General features: G+C 55.0%; 2 protein-coding genes and 1 pseudogene across 8 annotated transcripts; 2 read left to right on the plus strand and 1 right to left on the minus strand.

The window, feature by feature from the left end:
- Positions 1-101: 101 nt before the first annotated feature.
- PRICKLE4 (prickle planar cell polarity protein 4) lies at positions 102-6,233 on the minus strand. 7 transcript variants are annotated; one of them, XM_041723687.1, is made up of 7 exons: positions 4,803-5,268; positions 3,500-3,643; positions 2,918-3,025; positions 2,144-2,281; positions 1,682-1,885; positions 933-1,137; positions 102-458 (listed from the first exon to the last, which is right to left on the minus strand). In XM_041723687.1, exons 1-7 carry the CDS (start codon positions 4,914-4,916, stop codon positions 106-108), a joined length of 1,266 nt encoding a protein of 421 aa, XP_041579621.1. In that variant the 5' UTR covers positions 4,917-5,268; the 3' UTR covers positions 102-105. The 7 variants fall into 7 exon arrangements, with proteins under 7 accessions (XP_041579621.1, XP_041579620.1, XP_041579619.1 ...); XM_041723686.1 differs by having other exon boundaries at positions 102-464; positions 4,803-5,266; XM_041723685.1 differs by lacking the exon at positions 4,803-5,268 and adding an exon at positions 6,115-6,233 and having other exon boundaries at positions 102-1,137.
- FRS3 (fibroblast growth factor receptor substrate 3) lies at positions 6,167-15,834 on the plus strand. The gene is made up of 7 exons (XM_041723688.1): positions 6,167-6,300; positions 7,927-8,070; positions 9,553-9,641; positions 10,526-10,712; positions 13,125-13,286; positions 14,129-14,286; positions 14,561-15,834. The coding sequence occupies exons 3-7, from the start codon at positions 9,576-9,578 to the stop codon at positions 15,476-15,478; spliced, it is 1,491 nt and encodes a 496-aa protein (XP_041579622.1). The 5' UTR covers positions 6,167-6,300; positions 7,927-8,070; positions 9,553-9,575; the 3' UTR covers positions 15,479-15,834.
- Positions 15,835-22,758: 6,924 nt separating this feature from the next.
- Positions 22,759-27,332, plus strand: LOC121486789 (annotated as a pseudogene).
- The last annotated feature ends 270 nt before the right edge of the window (positions 27,333-27,602 follow it).

A 27,602-nucleotide genomic window follows, 5' to 3' on the forward strand; every position in this document is an offset into this window, starting at 1 on the left:
GGGTGCCCCTGACTGCGTTCAATCTAGGATGTTTACAGGGTGAGGAGATCCTCGCTCTCCCACCAAACCGATCACGCGCCCCTTCCCCTTCCCCGGGCTGCGCCACTAGCAAATGGCGCAGTGTCTCCTGGAGGTGTCGCTGTCCCCAGCCTGGAGGCTTCCGGGGGACTTCCAGGGACCGGGAAGGCGCTGGCCTAAGAAAAAGCCTTCGGGTTCCGAGTCCGAAGAGGAGGAGCAGGTGGGGCAGGAGGCGTCCTCCCTGGCGTCGAGCGGCTTCTCCAGCCGGCCCCGTTCCTGCCCTTGGGGTGCCTCCGTCCGGTCCCCAGCTCGATCTTCCTGCTCTGGGCTGGATGGAAGCGGCCCTCTCTGGGCCTCCGGGCCGAAGCGGGAGGCAGCGGCGGGAAGGGCTGCTCGGGAGACGGCAGCGGCGTCCTCCGCTCTGTCGAGGCCCGCCTCCCCTGTTGCTGGCCGGGCCAGAAACGCGGGTCTCAGAGCCGGGAGCCCCCTCTCCCGGATCCGGGGGGGGCGGGCGCCAGAAGCCGGTTCCGGCTGGGGTCCGGCCTCTATCCCGCCCCGCCCCCGGGCCGTGCGCGCCGCCGCCGCCGCCGCCGCGACTCCGCTCCCGGGCTTCCCCCGCCCCCGCGCGTCCCCGCCGCTGCCCAGCAGAGGGCGGCCGCGTCCCCAGTCCGGGAGTGAGTCCCGCGCCGCAGCCCCGACGGTGGCGCGGGCTGGGCTCGGGAGGCCCTGGAAGCGCTCCGGCCAGGGACGCGCGGTGAGAGCTGCGGGCCCCGAGGCTCGGGTCTGGGGGGTGCGGTGGGGGGACGGGACGGCGTGGGACCGGGGCGAGGGTCCCGGCCCGGGAGAATCCCCTCCTCGGCCCAGCCCAAGCCGCTGCCCCCTTCCCCCCGGATCTGCACCTTCGCCTCCCTTACCAGGGGACGCCCTCCCTTCCAGTGCCGGGGCCTGGCTCGAGCCGGCAGCCGAATAGCGACGCTCAAAGCAGCGGGGGCAGCAGGGGCCGCCCCCCGGCACGGCGTAGCGCCCCCCGCCCAAGGGCCCGGCGCAGTCCTGGCAGCAGAAGTGGTTCTCGTGCCAGCGCCGCCCCTCGGCCTCAGTGCAGCGCCGGGAGAAGATGAGCTGGGAGAGGGGGGAGAAGAGCCCGTTCATTCATTCATTCACTCATTCATCCACCCGGAACCACGCCTTTTACCCAGTTAACGCTAAAGCACGTCTACCGACATCCCCTTTGATCTACTCAACCACTCGGCGCAGGGAGGGTTGACTGGCCTAGCCGGGGTCCCGCTAGCAGGTGGCACAGCCTGAAGAAGCGCGACCCCCGTCGCCGGGACTCCCAACCCAGGGTTCGCTCTGCCTCTTGGGCTCCCATTATGGCAGTTCCTCGCCTGATCAGGACAGCACTGGGCACCCGGCAAACCGAGATGAACGTCTGTCCCTGCTCCGGAGAAATCCTCTCAGTCCCAGAAAGTCTGGGGGCCTCTGCTTGCGGCGGGGGAGGGCACAAGGCGACGGGTCCCCATGCCCAGGATTCCAGTCAGAGCCACAGGGAACACAAAGGACCCAGGCTGGTTCCGAGTCCTCCACTCCGCGCAGAGGTGTCCCCTTACCTCTCCCGCGGTGGACCCTGGGCAGCCCCCTCCCAGCAGCCCTCTTGGGGCTGTACCTGGTCACAGGCCGGGCAGCGGGGCCGGAGCAGCTCTGCGTGATGACGGCCGCAGTAGAGATGCCCGTCGTGGTAGAAGTAGATGAGGTCTATCAGGGCCTGGCCACAGGCCTGGCAGGCAAAGCAAGCCGGGTGCCAGCGGCGCCTCTCTCCTGCCCGGGCTGCTAAGACTCCGTACTCCCCTGGCCTCAGCAGCTCCCTGCACTGCCGGGTTGAGGTGCTGGGCTGGTCAGAGGCTTCCCTCCTGGCTTTTCCATCTTAACCCCAACCCAACTGTTCCCCCTGGCAGGCCCACCTCCACTGCAGGCTCCACAGAGAACCCCTAAATGTGGCCTCTCTTTTTGGAATTTGCCAAACTGTCAATCCCCAACCCCCGTTTCCCCACCTGAGCCCCTGGAGCTAGGCCCTTCTACAGAAGTGAGAGGGCAAGGGGGAATGGGCGGGTGGGGGGGCACTACATACCTTCTCACAGGTGTGTTCCACCAGCTTGGAAAGTACCAGGCAGGCCACCCCCTGTCCCAGGGCCTCCCGCCTCCGCTGGGCACAGAAGAGCCTCAGCTCGGCCAGCTCATCCTCTTCAAAGGCCAGGCAGTAGCGTTCCTGCAGAAACAGGCCTCCACTGAGACTGGGAGAGCCCCAACAGGCAAGGCTGGAGTTTGGAGGGAGAAGGCTTAGTTAGCTGCTGGGTCAAAGGAAGGTTGTAGAAGCTTCTGGAGGTGCAGAAGACAACGGCACAGAAGGGCACAGAGATAGGGAAGAGAGCTGGAGTAAGCCTACCTCAGTCTCACCTGCCCCCAGGAATGGCCACCACTCAGGTCCTGACAGCCCATAGCACTAAGCCCTGTCACCACTTATCTAGATCCTTACCCCCAGGGAGCTGGAGCTCACTGTCACTTTCTATTGTTTTTCCGATTTATTCCACGTTCCCTGGTCTTGCCCACCTAGCTGAAGTGTAAGCCTTTTGTCTGGGCACACACTAGGGCCTCAATAAATACTTAACCATACTCTCTACATTTGTACATTCCACTATTGGTTTCCGAAGTTGCTCATGTCCATTTTCTCATTTGCTTTTCAACTAAGCATTGTGGTCAGAGCAGATGCTTTTGTACCCATTGTGAAGACTTGAAAACTCAGGCTGGGGAGTCCCCAGTTAGCGGCACAGCTGGGTCCTAGTTCCCTATCCTCTGGAGTCTGGCCCCACGGTAAAAAGAGGGAGGCGGAGAGAGGGAGACCCACATCACTGTCCTGCGGAGGCAGCTGCTGCAGGAGGATCCGAAGCCCAGGCCAGGTGGAGGCCCCGTCTGTGTCCAGGCAAGGGAGCCCCAAGCTCAAAACTTTGGGATCCTGAGGAGATGTGGCAGGAGAGGGGTGGTTAGTTTTGCCTTCCTCTTCTTTCCTCCCTCCTCCTCCCAATCTGGAATGATTACCATGTGCCCCCCTCCAAGATCAAGACAAGGACAGCTGATCCACTCCTGCATTTGTGGTCTGATTGAAGCAGGCTGGGGAGGCCCCACACCCCCAAATGGCATCCTTTCTTATGTTTGAAATCAACCTATTAGTCTGGGGCCAAAGCCTGGAGTTGGCTTTTACAACACAGACTCCCCAAGAGAGGGAACGGGTATTCATGTGAATAAGTTTAAAGTCGAATCCCTATGTCCCCATCCCCCACCCCAAGGGGGCTGTAGGGACAGGGGTTCCTGCAAAGAGAAAAGGACCACAGGAGATCGGGCTCAAAGGCTACCCTCCAGGCAGGTGGTAGAAATGGGAGGAGGCCTGTAGGATGGAGGGCCTCAGAGAGAAGGGAAGGGCTCCTACTACCTGCGCAGAAGTCTCCTCAGGGTGCTTGTCTGGCAGGTGGCCTGGGTCACTGTCTGAGTTGGCTGGTGGACCTGGCTCTGGAGGGGTGAGGCTCTCCCCTTGATGGGGCCAGTCAGAGCTCGGCACTGACATTGGTGACAAAGTCTGTCCAGAAAACAAGAACTCCCATTTGTCAGTCCCTCATGTACGATGTGCCAGGCAGGGCTAAGTGCTTTGCAGGCATGGTCTCCTTCTGTCCTCCCAATGACCAGATGAGGTGGGTGGTTCTCCTGTCCCCATTTTATAGATGGCTACACTGAGGCTCACAGAGCATAAATGCCCAAAGTCACTCAGCTACTAAGTGGCTGAGCCAGATCTTGAGGCCAGGCCTTTCAGAAACTCCCAAGAGTTCTGAAGCTCAAATTCTGGGTCGTCCCAAGATTGGGAAGGAGGAAAGAAGGGGCCCACAGTGGAAGGAGAGGCCATTCTGCCTTTCTAATGAGCCTTTGGGCAGACTGGCCCCTTCCCCACCTCCCCAGTGTCAACTCCCACCATTCCTCATTGTGCACTGAACACTCCACTGAACCTGCATCCTCATGCTCCCAACACAAGGGCCACTTTGCCAGCTGCAAGCTCAGGACAGTTCCTCATCTTGTCTATAAGCTCAAGGACAGGAAAATCCCGTGGCTTTTGGCTTCTACCTATAGCAGCAATTTCCCATTTTATTGGATAATTCTAAACACTTCTCTTTGGCCCTCCTTGGGGCCAGCCTTAGCAGGACCACAGGATCTTGGGGGTGAGGGTGACCACTGAAGTAGAAAACAGATGGGCCCTGCCCTTAAGGAGCTCATACTCAAAAAAAAAAAAAAAAAAAAAAAAAAATAGAGATGAGACCAGACTGAATAGGGCCAGAGCTCTAGGCAGGTATATATGGCACGCTAGGAGAAAAATAACCAGAGCAAACTTTTCTGTAATGTTTACTCTGTGCAAGGGACCACACTAGCACTTTACATAATAGAATGCATCCTTAAAACAATCCTATCAGGTAGTTTCTGTTATCCCAGTTGAGAGCTGAAACAAACTGAGGTTAACTTGCCTAAGGTCACACTAAAACACTGGGGGATGTCCTAGGAAGAAGTTGCCTTTGAGATCTAGGATGGATTTTGACAGCAGCTAGGGCACAGGAGGTCCTCACCAGATCCCAGGCCTCTATGAAACTCAGCTGTGGAGTTGGGAACAAGGTTTGGACTCTTAACAGTTACATTGGTTCCCAGCCCTCCCACCCCCTTCAGACGTCCTGTGCCACCCATCCCTGCTTCCACACCCATCTGCTTCCTTCCTGTTCTGTCATGTTTCCTGTAGAAAGCAGCCAGGATGGGCTGTTCACATTCAGGGCCAGGAGTAGCCACTTCCCCTGACAGCACTGCCCCTGCTCCATCCAGGCGGCAAGAGGCACTTGGGAGAGGGTTCGGAGCCACCTGGGACCTCAGGGTGGATTTGCACCCTCTTCCAGGTTCTAGTTTGTCTGCAATTGCCCCGCACAGAAACAATGCTCAGAAGTCAGCTCTCACCCCTCACCCTTCCATCCTCCCATCTCCACTCAGCCCTGGACCCGGTCTTACTAACAAGCTGGATTTCCTCAAGAATCCCCCTCCTTCTCAGGGCTGAACCCTGTCTCCCGCCCCCGCGCAGGTGCAACCCGGTTCAAGAGTTCACTCTTCGCAATCCGCCCCTGCCCTGGAGGGCAGAGCCTGCACAGCCCTAGGGACCAGGGAGGTAAAAGGATGGGAAGGTTTTCCGCGGACAGCGAGAGAGAAAAGTACCCGGCCCTGCCAAGTGTCCCCTCGACAGATTCCTAAAGCTTGTTCTTGGGCGTCCCCGGGAGGCGGGAACCCCGGGGTTCCCAGTCTGGCTGCTGGGAGCTTAGGGGAGGGAACGGGACTCCGCTGGGGTCTCACCCTCGCTGCGCGCCGGCGTCCGGGCAGTTCTGGACAGACCCCGCCGTCCGGCCCCCCGCCCAGTCCCCACCCCGAGGCCTCAGCGCCTGCCCCCGCCCGCCCCTCCCGGACTGGAAGAGCGGGCAGCTGGCGCGGGGCCTGGAGTTGCAGCCGGAAGGAAAGAATCTGGGGGACCTCAGGGTGGAGAGTGTGCAGGCCCCACTGCCCCTCCCCACTCCCAGGGGTTAGCGAAGGCACTGCGCCCCCGCGGGCACGGGGCGGACACCTGGGAGCCGCCGTCCGGCCGGGGCTTCAGTCATTGGCGGAACAGTGCGCCTTTCCGAGCCAGCAGGTCCCCTCAGACCCTCCTCCTGGCCCCGCCCCCCTCCGGGGGTCCTCACCCCTCTCAGTTGCCTCCCCCGGAGGGACTGTCGTCCCTCTTTAGGGATTCTTCATCTTGCCCTTCTCCCTTCTCGTTCTCCCGTTCAGGCCCTTCCCCTATCTTTTGTGTCTCTTCCCCCGACCCCGGTCCCTTTTCTGATCCCGGGAGTGGAAACCTCCGGTCCCATCTCTGGGTCCCTTCTCGGCCCCGCCCCCGCCCCGCCCCTCTCCGTGGGGCTAGCTCCGCGGCCGGCCCGGAGCGCCCTCTGGCGTCTGCGCATGCTCCCCGCTCCCGACTGCAAAGTCCTCCAAAGGGACCTTCTAGGCTGCGCGCTGGTCGCCCCCGATCGGGTCCGCCCGCCCGCAGCGTCTCGTTGGTGCTGCCGGTGACCTCCGACCCCGCGGCCGCGGGGCGGGGCGGGGAGGCCTTAGCTCCGGGCGGGCGGCGGCTGCTGCAGCGGGACCCGGGAGCGGGGCCCGGCGCCGCCCGGGCCGCGGGGCGATGTGAGTCGGGGCGCGGCGGGGCGGGGACGAGGCGGTTCCACCGAGGCCGCACCGCGCCGCGCCACAGCCTCCGCTCCCTCCCGAGGAAGCCCTGGGCGGGCGGGCGGTGGAGTCCCGGGGCTGGGGGCGGGGATCTGGGACGGCGCGCGGCCCCGACCTCCCCCATCGCTTCCCGGTGTCTGTAGAAATTCCCCTGACAACCCCGCCACCCGAATCTGTCGCTCATTCCCCAGAACCACCCCACCCCCAACCCCGGACACACCTTGGCTTGTCCTGGAGCCCTTGGAACCCCCTCACTCCTGCGAATTCTCCTGTTCACGCCCGCAGAGCCACCATTCTCCGGAATGCCCCCCAAAGGCTTCCAGAGCGCTGCGGTTCCTCTGATCCTGCATACGCCCCATTCTCCTTGCACCACGCTTTAATGCAGAAAACTTACCCATGTCTCCGCAAGCCCTCCTATATTTTGAGTCCCCACAACCCACCCTGACACTCCCACCTCCGATCCACACCTCTGGGGGACCAGAGCCCCTACCTGTCCCAGCCACTGTAACCCCCCCCCCCCCCCCACTGAAGTGTCATGATACGTTCTGATATCCTAAAGACAAATGAAGGGGACAGAAAAAGGTGCAACACCCTCCCCCATCTTGCACCCTATAGTTCTTGGTTTCACCCCCAGACTCCCTGTTGGTGGCTCCAGCCTCAGTATTTTCCCCGGCTGCCGGTCTTTAGGCTGTGCACACCTCCCTCAGCCTTCTTCCTTCTTGCAGGCATAAGCCAGATCAGAGGGATGGGGGTCCCTTTACCGGGGAAGCTGTAGGAGGAAGCAGAGCACAAGGGTCCCCTGGGAAAGGATATTGCTTTTGGAAAGCAGGAGGGTGGGATTTCAAGGATCTCCAAGGCCCTGGCTTGTCAACATGTCCACCTGGGGCTGAATCCCCTGGATCCCTGAAATTTTGATTTATTGTTAGCGTTTATGTTAAAATTTTAGGCGTTACAAAGCTTGGAGAACAGAATATCTATCAAGTTTCCAAATGTCAGATGGAGGGAGCGTAGCTTGTCCTGGAAGGGGCAAATACCCGTTTTCGTGACCTTTTTACTACGGACTTAACCGCTTTCAGGTTAATTAAGCCAGAACCTCGCCATTTACAGAGGTTTCCCTTGAAAACGAAGGCCTTGAGGTGGGAGGTGGGGGATTGTCTTGCCAGAGTCTCCCAGATGCTTAGTGCCAGTTTAGATCATTCGTTTCCTGAATCTTAAGCCAGCATTCTTTCCAGTACATCACAGTGTCCTTTTCAGAAAGCTCTCTGTACAGTTAAAGTTTTCTGCAAAGGTAAGGTGGTGGTTTTGGTGTTGGTTGTAACAGGATTCAGATGGGTTCTAGGGGCAACTGAAAAGGCTGCCTCCGACTTCAGATTCATTGCAACTAGGGTAGTGGCTCCCTTTCAGGGCCTGGGGGGCTTGGATTTGTGGCCCTTTGGCCTTGAACTCACTCTCTTCATTGTGTGTCCTGTCAGGACCTGGAACAGATATCCAGGTGGGATGGATTGACAGCAAGTGAATTCATTAACAATTGGGGGCAAGCATGGAAGGTTTCCACTAACTTGTGGTCTTTGTTTCCTGTGCCAGGTGAGCCCCAGGTGTGTCCCAGAGGGATCCAGGTGACTTCTCTGCAGACTACTTGCCATGATGCCCCACCAAGAACAGGGGGAATAAAGTGGGGGTCCTTCCCCATGCCCCTCCCATGGTCAGCTCCCCGATGGCCTGGGTGAGGTGAGAGCTGTGTATAGGAGCCACTCTTCTGGAGTTTTCCAAGTCGGGAGGAATGGGGGATACCAGTCAGGATTGTTCAAGGCTTTACACATTCATTGGGAGTTCCTGAAGGATATCTGATCTTACAGTTTCATTTTTTCAAAGATATATTTATTTAAAGATATATTTATTTAGTGAGGGAGAGGGAGAGAGAATCTCAAGCAGACTGCTGAGTGCAGAGCCTGATGTGGGGCTCAATCTCATGACCCTGAGATCACGACCTGAATTGAAATCAAGAGTTGGAGGCTTAACTGACTGAGCTCCCCAGGTGTCCCTTATAAATTGATTTCTTGCATCAAGTTGCAACCCTTCTGGTTGCGACTGTTCTGTGCATTTGTTTGCTCCCTAAGGTCACTCCAGTTTGGCAGTCTCCTCTCCATTCTAGACAAAGGCCCAACTGTTGTGACATGTAATCCAAGTGCCATAATCCTGGAGGGAAAAGCCAGATACTAAGGCCTCTGGTCTCTTCTTTAGACAAAGAGGAGCAGACCCAGAGGTTTTTTTTTTTTAAGGAAGAAATGCATAATCAAGATTATAAAAAAATGTGCTGTTTTGAATTTAGTCTTCTTACTGTATCTTGACTGTGATGTGATGCCTCACAGAAGAGAACATCAAAAAGATAAATTTGAAGTCCATTTTGGGATGGTGGTGAAGGAAGAAAAGAGAATTTGGGTGATGTGGGAAGGGTAAGGTAGAAAAGAAGGGAAAAAAAAAAGAGGAAGGTCCAGGCCAAAGTGTTGGGGACTCCCAAGTTACAGTTTCTCTGCTGAATCCAGATGAAGGCTCTGGATTGGCACCCAGCTCCCTCTGAAGAAAATCACTTTTCTGGTTCCCTGCCTTTTATTTTGTTTTGTTTTATTTTATTTTATTTTATTTTATTTTATTCTATTCTATTCTATTCTATTCTATTCTATTCTATTCATCTTTTCAAAAAAGAGAGGGAGAGAGCATGTGAGCAAGGGGACGAGCAGAGATAGAGACACAAGCAGACTCATGCTGAGCATGGGGCCTGACCTGGGGCTTGATCCCACATGCTCGAGATCATGACTTGAGCCAAAATCAGGCATCAGACGACTGACCAATCTCACCACCCAGGCACCCTTCCCTGCTTGTCCATGCTTTTCCTGCTTTACAGGCTTCCCATTGCTTGCATTATTTCATTCAGAATGCTCCTCACTTCTCAGGGTCCAGATCAGATGTTACCTCTGAGAAGTTCTCTTTCTTTGCTCTGTCAGCATTAATCTTTAACACATCCTAACTTGAATTAATGTTTATCCAACACATGTCTGGCCCTGGATTGAGAATATGAGTGTCTTAGAGGAGGGACAGAGTCTTCCTATGTCCAAGCGGAGGTGATCTTAATGAGGTGGTTCTGTCAGAGTCCCTAAAGTGGGGCTTTCCAGAGCTGACCTAGATGACCTTGTCCGTTGCATTTTCCCCTAGGGTGGCTTGGCTGTTCTGACACCATGGGGAGCTGCTGCAGCTGCCTGAACAGAGACAGCGTCCCAGACAACCACCCAACCAAGTTCAAGGTACCCGCAACCTCCTCCTCTCCTGGGCTGCCTGGATGGCTCCTGGGCCAACCTGTCAAGTTGCTGTTGCCTCCCTAGAGAAGGTGAAGTGACAGGCCAAGGTGGTGGCTCCTTAAGACTTGAGGCCCAGGCCGCTGCCCATTGCGTGGCTCTCCTATACCATGAATGTCCTACTGAGAATGAAGAAATACTGGGATTCAAATATCGTGCTTTTGGAACATCCACTCCTACCAATATCTCTTCATAGCTTTACGTATATATTTTTTGGAGGAAAAAACAAGTCTGTGTTTGTGAGTTAGTATACATACATAGATACGCATTATGCATGGTAAGCCCTATATTAGCATTTGCTGGTGGCTTTGGGAAGCTAAGGCCAGGCCCAGTGGCCCCGGGCATCCCTGGCCCCTGCCACCTCACTTCCCTGTAGGGGAGTCCCCTCCTCACACCCAGCTTTTGAGGCACAGGTTCTCCTGCTTGCCAGAAGAGGGAGCCCTCGGCAAGGTCCTAGAGTTAGGGAAATGGTGGAGGAGGTCTGTATTCTGTTCTCAGGGGCCTTAAAATTTTAGCTTGAAACGTCATGCATTGGCATCTGGTCCTTGGGCACAGGTCATGGACCGTCGAGGTCCTCTAACCTTGGTCATCAAACTATCTGACCTAGGAGGTCAACTGACCACCCCCCCTCAAGTGCCAAAGCCGAGGCCTAGGGAAGGGCAGTGGTCAGTGGCACTGCTGGATCCGCTTGATCTCCTGGTGATCACGTGGCATTCCAGAGAGCCCCTTGGCTCCCCAGCCCTAGCGCTGCATTGGCCTGCCTCCCAGTGGCTCAGGGACCTCTATGCATACTCATTGAACCCCCCCCCCCTTCTGTTCTCTGCCCCCCCTAGGTGACAAATGTGGATGACGAGGGGGTGGAGCTGGGCTCCGGAGTCATGGAGCTGACACAGAGTGAACTGGTCCTGCACCTGCATCGGCGCGAGGCTGTCCGCTGGCCCTACCTCTGCCTGCGGCGCTATGGCTACGACTCCAACCTCTTCTCCTTTGAGAGTGGCCGCCGGTGTCAGACGGGCCAGGGTGAGTATGGCTCCTGCTGCACACCAGGAGAGGGGTTTGTGCCCCAGGGCAAGTACTGGGGCAGGAAGTCAGAGCTCAGGGGGCCGTGGGGAAGCCTGCTGACCTGGTGGGTATTACCCAGAGAAGGGAAGGGTGATGGCCAAGAGCGCATAGCATGTTCAAAAGAAACTAAGTGGACTCCCAGGCCAGTGCTCTTTCTCCTCAGTCATTGGGATTCCAGCCTGGGTCCTTTTGTGGGGGCATTTATTGCATAGCCCGTGGGAGAGAGCCAGTGCTCCCAGGCCAGAACCTGTCTGGGTAAGCAAGTGATTTCTCCTTCCTCTGTACCCTAGTTTGAGGGTACCCCTTGTCTCCTATGGAGAAACAAATTTTCTTCTGAGCCCCAGGTCTATGACCTGGAGCTCGTGAATAACGAAGGGTCAGGCTGGAGGCTCTAGTTACCTTGGGGTTGCGTGGCTTGGGAATGCTAGGCTTGGCGAGGTCAGACTCGGGTCTCTGATGTACTGAGTAACCACCCGGAGGTTAATATTTGTCTCCTGTCGCCTGGAGTGTGATGTTTTCTCCCTTCCTCGCCTTTCTCCCTGTAGTCAAGGGTCAGAGAACGGTGTGATCCTTCAATGAAGTCAAGGCCAGAGCCTGCCATGGCTCTTTGAAGGAGTAGCATCATCTGGGCTTATCTCTTAGGACCCAGACCCAAGCTCTGGGTTTCTGGAAAGAACCCAGGCCAGGCTTGCATTAGATGCAGTTAGGGTTGTGACTGGGGAGGTGGGATGAACAGGCTCCCCTGATGAGGCCACTGTCCACAGCAGTGAGTCTCTGATGTTCTGGGAGCCTTCCCCTCCATGCGTCTTCCTCTTTGGGCTTCTGAAGCAGAGGTGCTTACGTTGGCTGAACAGAAAGAAGACAGGAAGGGACTTCTTGTCATGTATTTCATCTGCACTTGGGATTCCAGAGGGACTGCCCTAGGCCCCCACACTGAGTTCTCCTCAAACTCCAGGCTTTCCCAGGCTTTCCTGGCTCCTAATATATCTTGCCAGCAAAGTCCTTTTCCATCCCTTCCCCTCTATCCTTGCTGTCTTATTCCTGCAAATCTCATTTTTCATATGTCAGCCTGGTTTTATTGATCTCTGTTCTGGATATATGCATGCGCATAAACCCCAAGTAGCCTCCCCTGAGCCTTGGGCCCTGCTGTTGCCAGGATGGGGTGTGCAGAAGCCCAACACCCCAGGGGTACCTTTGGATCCCTTGAATCACCCTCAGCCAAGTCCTGCTGTCCCTGGGACTCTGAGGTGCTGCATTGGGGTCTGAAGGGCCATAGGACAGCCAATGAAGAGCTAATGATTGCCTGGCCACGTGTGTCTTGTAGTGCGTCTGCCATTCTTTCTTTCTGCACCAGAGTTTAAGTTCCATGAGGTCAGGAGCCTGTCCAGAGTAGATATTCCCTCTCTGGCTGGGTACTGGACTAAGTACAGTGAACGAACAATGAACAGGGAGAGACTCTTCTGCCTCAAAGGGCTTGGACATGGTTGTGCATCAAGCCAAGGGTTGGTGCCCTGGGTAGAGACTCTTTTTCTGAGGAGCAAAAGGTGGTACATGGAGGAGGATGGGGGCAGCATGTGAAGTGGTCACTCATCTAACACAGTAATGCCCCCACCTTGCCAGCAGAGGAGACCCCCAGTGGGTACCTGAAACCACAGATAATACCAAACCCATATATATTCTGTATTTTCCTATACATGTGTGCCCATGACACAGTTTAATAGGTTTAATATGCAAACGAGGCCCAGTAAGAGATTAACAACAATAACTAATAATAACATAAAACAATTGTAACAATGTCCTGTAATAAAAGTTACATGAGCGTGGTCTGTTCTCTCTCAATGTATCTTACGGTACTATACCACCCTTGTGATGACATGAGAGGATAACATGCCCACGTGATGAGAGGAAGTGAGGGGAATGACGTAGGTAGTGTGAGGTAGTGGTAGGCTCCTACTGATGTTCTGACATCAAAAGGAGGCTCATCTGCTTCTGGACCCCAGGTGCCTGGGGGTAACTGAACCCACAGAAAGCAAGACTGGATGAGGGGCAATACTATCCTTTTCTGCTCAGATGTTGACTTCTCCCCTTACCTGTGTACCCCTCACCTGTGCACATGACTGAGCTGTGAGGAATACAGGTGAGGTAATAGATCTCTAGATGGTGGTAATGGATGAGGGGAGGGACAGGTGGGCCCAGTTCCTCCCTGAGCTCTCAGATCTTTGTGTTCGGGATGAGGGGCCCTCCCGCCCCCTCCAGGCCTGGGACAAGTTCAGAGGCATTCCCTGAGTGTTGTGCGTCTCTTCAACCTCCTTGGTCCTTGCCTGTTGGTACATGGTCAGAGGAGCCTCATTTTTTCCTTTCTTCCTTCAGGGATATTCGCCTTCAAGTGCTCCCGGGCCGAGGAAATTTTCAACCTGCTTCAGGATCTGATGCAGTGCAACAGCATCAATGTGATGGAAGAGCCGGTCATCATCACACGCAACAGCCACCCAGCCGAGCTTGGCCTCCCTCGGGCCCCCCAGCCTCCCAATGGTGAGGAGACCCCATCCTCAGCCTCCATGATTGTATACACAGGCCCAGTCCCTGCCAATGCGAGGCCTGGAGGCACAAGGCAGGCAGGCAGGCAGGCGGGGACGGCTGGGCCACCCAGCCAGGACAGTTGCCTGACATCCGATGACTCTTGGGGACAAGTAAGTCCTTGTCTGGGCCAATCAGGCGACTCAAGCTGCGGCTGGGGCGTTCTGGGCCTTGTAATGACGGATGGTCCGGGAGCAGACAGGAAGACACTGGGTTTCCATAGCAACAGCAGTCTGGAGCTAGTTTGCTTTCTTCTTTCTGTCTACTGGGTCATACCCGTCTACCTTTCCTGATTTGGTGTGGGCATCTTTGCCCATGCCTGTTTTCTGGAGAGGTTCCCACACCTTCCTCTGGTTTATTCAGTGGGTCCACATTGAGCCCCTCCTCGGTGTTCTGCTCTTCATGGGCTGGCCTGCGGCAGGGGTTGAGGGGGGGTAGAAGATAGAAGAATGCAGCCTCTGATGTTGGGGAGTTTCCCCAGAGCTCACTGGCAGAGCTAGAATGACGTGAAGGGACAGTTCAGTGACGACAAGGTGACCCTCAGTGTTTCAGCTGAGGTTGGACTGGGGGAAGTGGGGCTCACCATGAGCTTTGAGGGAGGGGGTGGGATTAGAGAACAGAGAGGTGGAAGATGATGGGGGGCTGCTGGTTAAATGGGGCCCACCGTCCTGGGGGCCCTGGGAATGTTTCCCCTCAGGTTGGAGGACTCCCAGGAAGCCACATGCTCAGCCGCAGGTGGTTGTCAGGCGGTGTAAGGACCCCCACTGCCCACATGGGCTTGTCTCCTATGTGTCCAGCTCTAGGCTACACTGTCTCCAGCTTCTCCAATGGTTTCCTTGGCTGCCCAGGAGAGGGCCCGAGATTCTCAGCACCCCGGCGCCCTTCGACGAGCAGCCTGCGACACCCCTCGCTTGGGGAAGAGTCCACTCATGCCCTCATTGCTCCTGATGAACAGGTGAGCAAGCAGCTGCCCTGCTCCTCCCCATTGGCCTGGGTGGAGATGGGCCATCAGGAAACAGGGCGCCTCCTAGGGATCATGGGCAGGGAAGAGAATTGATAGGGTCCCTTACTGTCCAGAAAAGGGATGCAGCTTCCCTGGGAAGTTTGGAGGATGTGGAAGAGGTGGAAACTCCAGCTCTTTTCCCCATATTTCTCTTACCCTGTCCCTTCTGCTCTCTCCTTCCTCCCTGCCCTTGGGCTCTCCTGCTCACCTGGACTCCTTCCCCCAGTCCCACACCTATGTCAACACGCCAGCCAGTGAGGATGACCACCACAGGAGCCGGCATTGCCTGCAGCCCCTGCCCGAGGGCCAGGTGCCCTTTCCCCCACAGGCCCGGGGCCCCGACCCCCGTGACCCCCAGGTGTTCTTGCAGCCGGGCCAGGTGAAGTTCGTGTTGGGCCCAACCCCGGCTCGGCGGCACATGATGAAGTGCCAGGGCCTCTGCCCCAGCCTGCATGATACCCCCCCCCACCACAACAACAACAACGAGGGCCCTTCTGAGTGCCCGGCCCAGCCCAAGTGCACCTATGAGAACGTCAGTGCGGGGCTGCGGCCAGGGGCGGGCTGGAGACTGAGCACGGAGGAGCCAGGCTGGAATGGCCTTGCCCACCGCCGGGCAGCCCTGCTACACTACGAAAACCTGCCCTCCCTGCCCCCTGTGTGGGAGAGCCACACCCAGCGGCTGGGGGAGGAGGCTGGGGATGACGGAGACTCAAGGGATGGGCTCACTCCGTCCTCCAACGGCTTCCCTGATGGTGAGGAGGACGAGACCCCGCTCCAGAAGCCCACCAGCACCCGGGCTGCCCTCCGTAGCCATGGCAGCTTCCCTGTGCCACTGAGCCGCCGCCGAGGCTCCCCGAGAGTCTTCAACTTTGATTTCCGCCGGCCGGGCCCTGAGCCCCCCAGGCAGCTCAACTACATCCAGGTGGAGCTGAAGGGCTGGGGTGGAGACCGCCCCAAGGGGCCCCAGAACCCCTCGGCCCCCCGCGCCCCCGTGCCCACCACCCACCCCACCCGCAGCTCAGACTCCTACGCCGTGATTGACCTCAAAAAGACCGTGGCCATGTCCAACCTGCAGAGGGCGCTGCCCCGAGACGATGGCACTGCCAGGAAAACCCGGCACAACAGCACCGACTTGCCTCTGTAGGGACGTCCTTCCTCCCGCTCCGCCTCACGCTCCTGTCCCCCGAACCCACACCCCGGGTTCCAGGCTGCTTTGCAGAAGGGCACTGAGGTGGAACCAGATGCTTCCCTCTGCTGGCTGGTTCCCCCAAGACACCAGCCACTAAGTCTCCTGGTCTCCAAGTTGGGGAGAGAGGAAGGGTGACCAGGCGAGGAGGGAGCCATGATGTAAACTGTGAAGGGTTCCTCCGATGCATCTAGCACCCTCCCGATACGTCCATTTGTCTTATCTGTCGTCTGTGTGTTTTCTTTGGTTGAAATTTTGAAACATTTTGTACCTGTTGATTTTATTTATCAGTTTATTTTTCTATTTATTGTTTTAAATGTAATTTAACATATTTATTATTAATATAATTATTTTTAAATTCTGGCTGGGTGAATGATGTCAGATTCTTACGGAGTCTTTTCTGGCATGGTTCCTGCTAGGAGTAGGGGAGGCCTCGTAGACAGAGGGGCTTCATTCTGGGAAATTTGGGGTGGTTGTGGCTTTTGTGCAGGTCTGCGACCATTTCTTTTTCTCCTCCAAGAAGCCCTCTCCCAGAACTTGAAGTTGCCAGGGATGGATGTGCTACCAAAGGAAAGCGACAGGATAGCTGGAGTCCTGGATGCAGAAAGGGGATCTGGAAGGAAATCTGCTTTAATGGGAACACCCTGACCCTCCTGAGTTGGTGGGGAAGGGCAGGGGTTGGGGAGCGGGGGGCGGAGGCTGTACCAGCTTTACCTTCTCTGGGACCCCTTACTGATTTCCCTTCTGCCACTAGGCGGGTCCTAGGGGTACTGATCTCCTTTAACACTTTGGCCCAGAGGTGGACCCTGGATCCTCCTTTGGCACCCGCAGCATGGCTAGATCAAGGCTAGAACCTTCAAACAGGACTTTGCTAAAAGCCCAGGAATAGCAAAAGGAAAAAACACAGTGTAATATATAACCCACTAATCAGGCTTGCTTAGTTATTTTCCCAGAGAACCGCTCCCCAGGAATGGACACTTTGGGGTTCCTCTGCCCTACCACAGGGGTCAGCCCTGGCAGAGGCTCCACATCTGGACACCTGCATGGAAGCCTGGGGCCTGCACGGCACTGCATAAACCCCCTGCCTGGTGCATTGTTGCAGGAGCTCCCTTTACTTATCTTGAGGCCGCTGCCACCTCCTCCTCTCGCCGGCCTCCCTGCCTCCATTCCTATCTCAGCCCCCTGAATGGTTAATTTAAAAGAAATCCAGCATCTGCGATAAGCCACTGGGGGTCTCAGGGAGGAGTGGGAACAAGGTTTGCCCAAGACAGGGACAAACCTTGTCTCTGGTCATTGTTTGTGCCCCAGCTCCCTGCCCTGGAGAGCAAGCACACCTGTCCTAAGGAAACCAGCCAAGGTGAGGCCTACCCTGTTCCCTCCCCACCTGCTGTCCAGAACAACACTGCCCAGGCTTCAATTCCGGGACTGCTCTCTCCCCTGGGTGGGGATCGAACTGACTATCTTCCAGATTTCTCCACCCTTGGATGTCACTCTCTTGTCAGTGAAATGGGTGAAGAGAGAACTGGCCACAGCAGGATGTGAGAAGCCCTTCACCTGGGCCCCAGGAGGGGCCCCGGGTACAGCAGCTGCTACTGTGGCAGAGCTGGCACCAGACCCTTCCTTCTACCTCCTTCTGATCTCTGGACCAGAGGGATGACTGCTCCAGGCTGGGAAGTGTTTCCACCTTGCAGTAGGGGGTGACCTCCTCTCTGCAGCCCACCCAGGCAACTCTGCTCTGCTTTCTCCCTGTCCTCCCCACACTAGTCCTGCTCCTCCTTTGGGGGCTCCTAGTCAGGAGTGCTAGTGTCTCCAAATAGGAGACCCATGACGGGAAAGGTACAACCATGCTGGGACGGGCCCAGGGGCCCTGGCCATGCCAGTGACTCACAGGTCTGCTCGGGCCCCTCCTCACGGACAATGGCAGGGGATCCATGCTTGAGTCAAGAGACGGGATTCTGAATCTGACTCGGCTATTATCTATGGTCCCTTGAGCAACGGCTCACTCCCAGTCAGCCTCAGCTTTTGTACCTAGAAAACACGGAGCTGACTGGGAAAAATAGCCAATGAGATAACGAACATGACACCACTTTGGAAAGTAGACAGTGGGCAAGCTAACAACCCAGCTGTTCCATGGGGCGCCTGGGGGGCTCAGTGGTTGAGCATCTACCTTTGGCTCAGGTCATGATCCTGGGGTCCTGAGATGGAGTCCTACATTGGGCTCCCCACAGGCCTGCTTCTCCCTCTGCCTCTCTCCTTGTCCCTCATGAGTAAATAAATAAAATCTTTTGAAAAATAAAAGCTGTTCCAGAGGAAGAAACTCCTGGAAGTCACATGTCTTGTTCCCAAGACCCCAGGCCCACTACTGCACCCCTGCTGAAAGGCGCAAGGGATGGCCAGCCTCCTCTGGGGTAGTCCCAGACCAAGTCCTAGTAGCTTCCAGGCACATAATTGTGGAGCCTGGGGACTTCCAGAAGATTTAGCCCAATGTGGCTGCCAGCCTTCCTGCTCCCCTCCCCAGGTCATTGCCTCTGCCCCAAGAGTTCAACTGCAGGAATTTCCCAGTGGCGGGGTGGATGGGGTGTGAGCAGACAGCTGGATCTCCAGGTGGGAAATGGAGGGTGGGAGTGAGGCCCAGGAGGGCAACCACTGCTCCCTCAGGGAGCCTGCCCTACGGATGTCAGGGTGTGGTGTCCTGATGGAATCATTTCAAAGATCCTCACCAACATCAGTGAATGTTTGCTGAGTGCTCAGTTCCCTGCTTTAGAAACAGGCCCTACCCACCCCCCTGGGCTGCCCTCAGGAAAGGATGGGAGCCAGCATCCTGTCTGGGAGTGACATTTCAGGTCAGACCAGGAGGGGCCCTCCCCAAGCCCACCCCTGGGTAATAATAGCAGTCTACAATGGTATAAACACTGTCTGCTTTCCATAGGGCTCTCTCCACCATTTATCTCTCCTGGGCTTGCTGGGCTGGATTGTTATCACCACTGTGCAGAGGAGGAAACAGGCCAAGAGGTAAAGTGACTTGCTTTAGGGCGTGAAGGTAATTAGTGGCTTGAGCCCGGGCTGCATGCCAGGCGTGTGTCTTTCCATGCTTCCACCTGACCCGAAGGGGCTTAGAGCCCTTGGGTGGGCTGCAGAGAGAGTGGCAGGAGCTCTGGCCTGTAAGATTGGGCCTGCAGAGGCCACATTCCAGGGCTTCTACCCAGGAATCCTTGTGAATTCCCAGCCGGGGCCTTGCCTGATGCACAGGTGAATGCGCTCCCCCCAGAGCCTGCCCCTGTTGCTTTTTTTTTTTTTTAAGTTTTCTTTTTTAATTTGAGTATAGTTAACCCACAAATTACGTTAGTTTCGGTGTACAACTTAGTGATTTGACGGGTTTCTACATTATGCCATGCTCGCAGGTGTAGCTGCCGTCTGTCAAGTGGCTATTACAGTATCATCAACGGTATCCCTAAGCTCTGCCTTTTAACCCTGTGACTTATTCACTCCATGACTAGAAGTCTGTATCTCCCACTCCCCTGCACCCCTTTTGTCCACCCCACCCCCAGCCACTTCCCACTGACAACCATCAATTTGTTCTCTGTATTTACTGGTCGCATTCTGCTTTTTGTTTGTTTATTCACTTTTTTAAGATTCCACTTATAAGTGAAACTGTATGGTATTTGTCTTTCTCGGCCTTAGTTCACCAAGCGTGATGTCCTCTAGGCCCATCCATGTTGTCACAAATGGCAGGATTGCATCTTTTTAATGGCTGTATCATATTCCATTGTGCAGACCACATTTTCCTTATCCATTCATCTATTGAAGAACACTTAGGTGGGCCCCTTTGCTCCTGCAGTGTCTCGGAACAGCTCTGTAGATGGCCTGTAGAGGGCCAGGCAGGAACCGGCCCAACCCCACCTGGCCCCGCCCCACCCTCCTGACAGGTGTCTGGGCCTCACAGGAAGGTTCCTCTGGTCAGGTTAGGGCTTCTCTGAGCTCTGGGGTGCGCTCAGACCAATACCGTAAAGGGGAATCATGCTCGCAGGGGCAGGGGCTTTTTTTTTTTTAAAGATTTTATTTATTTATTCATAGAGAGAGAGAGAGAGAGGCAGAGACACAGGCAGAGGGAGAAGGAGGCTCCATGCAGGGAGCCCAATGTGGGACTCGATCCCAGGTCTCCAGGATCACACCCCGGGCTGCAGGCGGCGCTAAACCGCTGCACCAGGCAGGGACTTTTATAATGAGGGACCCTTGGACTCCAGAGAGGAGGCTGCCCAGGCAGGGACTTTTATAATGAGGGACCCTTGGACTCCAGAGAGGAGGCTAAAGGAAAAGGAGAGCTGAGGCAGAGGTGGGGGCCCTGCGGGGAGCCCCAGGGGCTCTGCATCTGTGGAATCAGAGTCCAGGATACAATCTCGTAGCTCAGCTGAGCTAAGAGCCATCCAGGGATCCTTTTGACTGGATTCTTGGAGATATCTATCAGGCCTTTGCTCACATGCTTCCCAGGAGGGGGAGATGGCTATCTCAAAAGTCCTCCCTCCAATCAGTGTTATGTCCATAAATGCCTCTCATTAGGGCCTAATTCTGCCCACAGATCCACATGTGGCTGTCTTGTCCCTCTGCCAAGGATGCTGAACTTTGAAACTTGGCGCCACCACTTACTCACACTTGGACTCCTCTGTGCTTCGGTTTCCTCACCTGTGACAGAGGAATGATAACATCCCTCTCTCATGAAATCGTGGTGAGGATCAAAATAAGAGAATGTCTGCCAAGCATGAACCATGGCAGCTGGCCCATAGTAAGTGCTCAGTAAATGGCAGATGTTTTCACCAGAACACGGTTCTTTCTGACATAACGGTTCTGGATGTAGTTGGGTCTTTCCTGGAATTTAGAGGCTCCAGCTCTTGCCATGAACACAGAGATGACAGGACAGCATGGCTGGGGGCTGGGGGCATCAGAAAGAAGTGTCCAGGAGGGGATTCTCTATGGGCCATAGAGCATGAGTTTTGCTGCATCACTGGGTCCTTCACCCTAGCCCTTCTAGAAGCTGTAGTATGCCTGCTGTGGTTGGCAGGAAGCCTTCCTGCCACTTGCCTTCCTCGCTTTCTGGGCCCAGTGAGAATGCCCCTTGAGTGAGAAGGCCCCAGAAGGAATGCAGCTGGGGCAAGATGTGGGGAAGCTGGAGACTGACCCTTTGGGGAAGGGAATGAGATGCGGTGCAACTCTCCTTTTGCCTGTGTGCTGCTTGGGTGGGGGAGAGTCGGGCAGCCAAGTCTCGGGAGGGCTTGGAAGGAGATGGGAGCCTGGGTGGGAAGAGTGGAGGCCATGGGGCACAGGGCTGGGTGGGGATGGGGAAGAATTTCCAGGTGTTCTTTGAGGCTCTTTGCATCTCTGGCCCAACGGGTTGGTTCTGACCTCTTTCCTACTGAGCTCCACTTCCCCTGGGACTAAGGAGCCTGAGGAGTAGATCGATATATTGATATATCAGGCTTGAGCTGCGGGGCACGATGCACAATCCTACAAGTCTAGCAGTCTTGATATCCCAAGTAAACATTGGACACAGCGGGCCCAGGATCCAGAATCCAGATTGTGTGGGCTGAATCCTGACAGAGCCTCAACTCTCCGAAGCTGGCAGGTGAGGAAGTGAGGCTCACACAAACAGGAGTAGGGGACGCGTACCTCTGCCATTTGAAAGCTGTGTGACCTCAGGCAGATCACTCACCCTCTCGGTACCTGTTTCCTCATCTATTGAGGGAAACTAATAATGTTTACCTCATAATGTTGTGTGTTAATAAGAAAATGCGCATAGAGGGCCCAGTGGGTACTAGGCACAGAGCCCCGTTTGAGATCTGTTAGGATGGTCACAGCATAGTGACCAGATCCCTATGTCACAGCTGGTGATGGGGGAAAGCTTGCTAAAGAAGGTAGACCATGAAGGGTGAGAAGGATCTAGGGAAGGTCAGCCAGACCCCTTCCAGACTCCCTCAGCATCTGGAAAATGGGATGTTCAGCCAGGAAAGCAATCAGGGTAGCTCTAGGGAGTGTTGGAGGCCTCTGGATCCTTTGTCTCCCCCATCACTGCTGGGTGCATGAGGACACCCTGGGGCTTTGGGTCCCCCTTCCTATTCAAGGTCTTAGTGTCCCTGTTTAGTGGGCATGGGAATCCAAGCCCTTTGGGTGTCAAGGTTTCAGGGAAAGGTGCCCATACCTGCTGAGGGAGGGCCTTACCGAGGCTACCTGTCCCCAGCTCCCTGTGCCAGGTCCCAGGCTCCTACCTCACCCAGATGCTCCACACTAGGCTGCACTGCCACTCACAGGCTGACCTCTCTGGAACCTAAACTAGATCGGCCAGGATCTGGACTGGGACTCCAACCAGAGCTCCAGACATGGAGCTTCCTGGACCCATTATCAATGTTGGGTTTGGAACTCTTGGAACAATCCCAGTTCCTACTCTTTATCCAGGCTCTGTGATTAGATTTTCTGGTCTTGGATATCCCAAGCCTGGGACTCCCCTCCCCACCACCCAATCCCCAAACCCCAGGCCTCTCCACAACCTCACCCAAGGAGACCCGAGCATGGCTAAGTCTAGCATGGTTCAGACAACTTCCTACAGCCTGTTCTAACCTGCTGTGCTCCCCACTGCTGGCTCCCAGCAGGGTCTCAGGAAGACACAGGGTGCAGGAGCACCGGTTCCCAGCCCCTCTGGACAGGCCTGAGGGCTTCAAGGGGAAGCTGGTCAAGGGCCAGGGAGAGACTCTGGAAGTTCCCAGCCCTACTGGCAAGAGAAACTGAGGCTGTGCACGCCCACAGGGTAGCCAATGAACAGGGTAGATAGGACTGGCTGGCTTGATGTCAAATGTCGGTGGTAAAGGCCGACCATTAGTCCTCATTTTGGCCTTGGGAAACAGAGTCACACAGAGGAGATTTCCTGGGTCTCAGCTGGGCTGAGAGGAGTTCCCAGGCTGTGGGTGCTTAGTGGGGCCTTAGAGGAGTCAGCTCCCTTGGGGAGGGGAGAGGACAGGGAGGAGGGCAGAAGAGGAGGGGGCCAGATGGTAGGGAGGAAGAGAAAAGGGGGAAGAAGGGAGGAGGGACGGAGAGAGGAGGACTGCAGGGAGCTCTTCCTGCTTGCCCAGGTAGGAGGAAGGTGTGCCTGCACAGGGAGCACTGGGGGACGCAGGGCCCCCATCGGGGAGCAGGCCCTGTGCGCAGCCCAAGGCTGGATGTGAGTGCCTGTGTGCAAGGGGGTGCCTCCGGGCATGTGCATGTTTGTGCTTGTACATCCGGACAGGACAGTGTGAGTGTGGGTTCCTTTCAGCGTTTTCTTTTTTTTTTTTTTTTTTAAGATTTTATTTATTTATTCACGAGAGACAGCGAGAGAGAGAGAGAGAGAGAGAGAGAGGCAGAGACACAGGCAGAGGGAGAAGCAGGCTCCATGCAGGGAGCCTGACACAGGGCTCGATCTCGGGTCTCCAGGATCACACCCTGTGCTGAAGGCAGCACGAAACCACTGAGCCACCCGGGCTGCCCTCCTTTCAGCGTTTTGCACGGCGAGCTGGGACACACCAGTACACGCACACATGCACATACAAAGCCTGCAGAGCTGTGCTGCCTAAACTGCACTCTGCTCTATTCAGTTCCAGACAGCTGCATTAGGCGAAGAGCCCCCATGGGCATCTGCCGGGCTGACCTCACAACCCACTAACGAATGGGGTGGATAGCATTTGTTTTTAAACTCATCTCTTCAGGGACACCTGGGGGGCTCAGCAGTTGAGCATCTGCCTTTGGCTCAGGGCGTGATCCTGGGGTCCTGGGATCGAGTTCTGCATCAGGCTCCTGGCAGGAGCCTGCTTCTCCTCTCCGCCTCTCTCTGTATCTCTCATGAACAAATAAATAAAATCTTTTTAAAAAATAAAAAAATAAAGTCATCTCCTTGCCCAACATGGCGCTTGACCTCACGACCCTGAGATAAAGAGTGGTACCCTGAGCCAGCCCATGGGCCCCAGACAGTGGTCAAAAAGTTCCTCTGCATGAGGAGGTCTACACACAAAGTGAGTCAGGGTAGGAGAGCTTCTAAGATTGGACTTCAGACTTGTAGGGAAGAGGAAAGCTGAAGCTAGAGTGGGAGGTTCTGAAGTCTTCTTAACCTGAAGTAGGGCCCTTGCTGTGCCCCAAGTGTCCCACACAAAGACACCTGGGGCCTTAGCGCCACCTTGTACCAGCACGGTCACACACTAGGCCCCTGAGCCCACCCAGCCTGCTTGACCTAAGGGTCCCACACTCTGCTACTTTGCAGCCTTTCCCTGAGGTCTCTCCCATTCTTCTGCCCCCTGTAATCCTATACAGACCCTGCCCTGGCCCACATTACGCCCCCCTTCACATGCCCCCAGTCAGAGGGGCGGGACACAATTCCTTTCCTCAGGGAGCCCCATTGGAGACACACCCCAGCCCTCAGGGACCCCCAGTCTCACAGGAGAAGCCTCATCCATAGTTTGAGAGCTCTGCTAGGGAGAAACAGGAGACTCCTACAGGGAAGGCCGGCACACCTCCAAGCCATGTCCAGACAGAAGATATATAAAGCAATCTCCTTGGGCATTTACTCTCCAAATCCTGATAACAGTCCCAGGAGCAGTCACTCCTCTCCCACAAATGATCACTCAGTTTTTCTTAAGCCTGAGACTTGGTACTTACTACTGTGGGGGTCTCCATTCTATTTGCCCAGGGAAAGGGCTGAAGCCAAAGCAAGAGGCATGATGGGTAATGGGTCCTCTTCAGGTTCCTCACGCCTCCAAGTATGATGGGCTGTGCTCCTCTTCTCTCCCAGCTTTCAACCCTGCTCCTGATGAACAAATTTGCAGTGAGCATCCTATGTGCCTCGAACGTCAGCGACACGGAGGAAGGAAGCAAAACCACCCTGCTCCCCAAAAACCTGTGATTAATCACTTGTGTGGAATGACAGTTGAGTGTGCAAGACAGTGTGCTTGTGCACACGTACATGTGCTCAATGCCACGTACATCAATATTTCTCAAATTGCAGCTCACAACTCATTAGAAATCAGTTTAGTTGATTGGAACAAGCACTTTCAAAAGAAATAAAACAGGAAAATCAGATGCACACACATACCATGGACTAGAACTTTGTATAGAACAGTGAGGCTTGGGATCCCTGGGTGGCGCAGCGGTTTAGCGCCTGCCTTTGGCTCAGGGCGTGATCCTGGAGGCCCAGGATCAAATCCCATGTCGGGCTCCCAGTGCATGGAGCTTGCTTCTCTCTCTGCCCCTCTCTCTCTGTGTGTGACTATCATAAATAGATAAAAAAAAACCCAAAGGAGCAACCACTAGGTTGGCAAAAAAAAAAAAAAAGAACAGTGAGGCTTTTGTTTCCACTATGTATTATATGTATGTGTATAAGCTAGTGATGTAAAATACATTTCTAACTGTGGTCAAAAAAACCTCAAGGCCTTAGCTCTGGTGGTTGAGCCTCTGCCTCCCTCGGCAGGCCCGTCTCACTGCTATAGTCCAACCTCATGGCTCCGTCAAGTCATCTGTCTACCTCGGGTGCTTTGCAGGTGCTATTTTGCCTGCAAGAGCCACTCCTTTCTCATTCTCACCTGCCCAGCTATTCATGGTGCAGAATGCAGCAGTGAGTCACATTATCCCCCTCCCTCCAGGGATGCAGATACCAAAGCTCAGAGAGGTCAAGTGGTTTTCCCAGTGTCACACAGTCAGAGGGGGTTGGGATAGGAACCCAGGCTTCTTTGATTTCTGAGCTCAGGTTCTTGCCTTAACGCAGCAAGACTTGCCTGCTGAGCACCTCACTCCTTTCCCTCCAGGTCAGTGCAGTATCTACCTCATGGGGTTCCAGTCCAGGCACCTGCCCTGGGAGGGCAGTTGGCCCCTGTAGTTCCCAGATGATGCCTTCCTGAGGGTCTCTACTCCATGTCTGCCATGGGCAACAACAGGGGGAGCCTGGCCCCTGCTGTGTAGACTGTCTCTGACTATCTCTCTGGCCAGACACAGAGAGACACAGTGCTGTCTGGGTCTCTAGGTCTCCTAGAAGCAGGGGAGCCCCTATTTTTCACTCATTCCAGAGAAACCCAGCTTCTCAGGGTCGAGAACTAGGATGCCCCAAATAAAGCAGCTCTGTTGGTTCTGGCTTTAGGGACCAGTCAGGCAGTTGGGGTCCAAATAAAAGGGTATCAGGTCAGTTTGAGAGGAATTGAGTTGGCAGGGTGGACAGAGCCTTGGATGGGGAGCCCCCACTTGGCATGACAACTGACTCTATGCTCCAATGGATATGATGGCCCCTGGGCAGGGCCTTGGTGGTGCAGGGACAGGCTGGACTTCCTGGCTGAACTTTATCTCTGACAGACTGCCCCTTGCCATGGGGTCCGGGGTGAGCAGAGGGTGGGGGAGGAGGACAAATCTAACCCTTAGAGACCGCAGCCCTGGGGGCCTCTGCCCCTCTCCGAGGTGCCCAGCCCAGGAGACAGGTGCTCAGGAGGCAAGGATTTCAGGCTGCAGTTCTCTTGCTTCCTGACTCTCTCAGGAGCCCTTCCTATCCTGCAGCGTCTATGAAATCATGAGTGTCTGTGTTGCATCTACACTAAATATATGACAATCAAGTTGGTCAGCATGGAGCAGGCCAGCAGGTACCCGGCAAGTCCTGAGCCAGGCGGTACGGCCTTGGGGTGGGAAGGGTGCCATGCCTCGTCCTGGACCAGAGACGCAAGTTTGAGAACTCAAGAACAAGTTCTCCAGGAAGCTGAGCTGAGAATGCAAAAAATAAGTACATGTGCTGCAGAGATCGGCCCGGAGCTTCCAGAACGCCTGCCCTGACAGCCACTGGGAAATTGCTCTAGTGGTCACAGGAACCAGTGTGTCTCTCCAGTGCTTTCCAGCCAGTGACAAACCCTGGACTTAGAAGGACAGGCAGGCAAGGTGAAGGCTCCCACTTCTGACCGGAGTCTGTGTTACCTGGAAAAGCTGGATTGAGGTCCCGAGACTGGATGGTATGCGCTGCCTGGATGAGGAGCAAGCCCAGCAGAAGGATGCGTTAGTGCAATGGGCCTTTGAAGAGGCTTGGGGAAGGAGGTGTGGGTTTGAAGACCAGACAGGTCCCATCGGGAGGAAGTGGAGGTAAGAAGACCACAAGACCCTAGTTTTGGCTCCAATTTAGGTGGTGGTGATGACCTTCAATTTCGTAAAGTAGTACCACGGCAGATGCACTCACCCATCTTCATATATCCATTGTTTCTGGTTGGCGGGAATAGTCACTAAAAGGCCAGAAACTGTTGTCACTGAATAGGACCTGAGGTCTATTCCTCAATCTTTTTTTTTTTTTTAAAAGGTTTTATTTATTTATTCATGAGAGACACAGAGAGCGAGTGAGAGAGAGAGAGAGAGAGAGAAGGGCAGAGGGAGAAGCAGGCTCAATGCAGGGAGCCTGATGTGGGACTGGATCCCAGGACTCCAGGATCACACCCTGGGCCGAAGGCAGCTGCTTAACTGCGGAGCCACCCAGGTGTCCCTCTATTCCTCAATCTTAGTTAGTAACAAGTCATCACAAACTGCCATGGATTTGCACTGTGATTATAATACCTGCATTTCTAATTTTGTATACATGTAACCAGTAGTTTGAAAATTTTTTCTATGCAGGCTTACTTGGTGGCATGATTTTAGTGAGTTGAAACTATTCACTTGTAAAGCTTGTTTTCCCTTCCATTTTAAGTTAAAAGTTTGTGTCATTTAAAAAAAGTCAAGAAATTAAAATTTTTATCAGAGGGTTTTCCCCCCACAAAATCAGTTGTTCTAATTATTTTTGGAATTTTAGATGTGTTTACACAGTTTCAATTTAGATAGCCATTCTTGGTTACTTGTCTGTGAGTTTTTGTAGTCGATGGCATTTCAAAACTGCTGATGTGTTTGCATTATTTGTAAGCTAAAAACCTAGTAGTGTAGAGCTGTCTGCTACAGATGTTAAATTTAATTTTATTTTTTTTAGAGGAAGAGAGAAAACATGTGTGAGGGTAGGGGGCAGTAGGCAGAAGGAGAGGACGAATCTTAAGCAGAATTCTGGCCCAGTGTGGAGCCCTTCCTGGGG

The sequence above is a fragment of the Vulpes lagopus genome, chromosome 1, assembly GCF_018345385.1.
Source record: "Vulpes lagopus strain Blue_001 chromosome 1, ASM1834538v1, whole genome shotgun sequence".
In the NCBI taxonomy this organism is placed as follows: Eukaryota; Metazoa; Chordata; class Mammalia; order Carnivora; family Canidae; genus Vulpes; species Vulpes lagopus.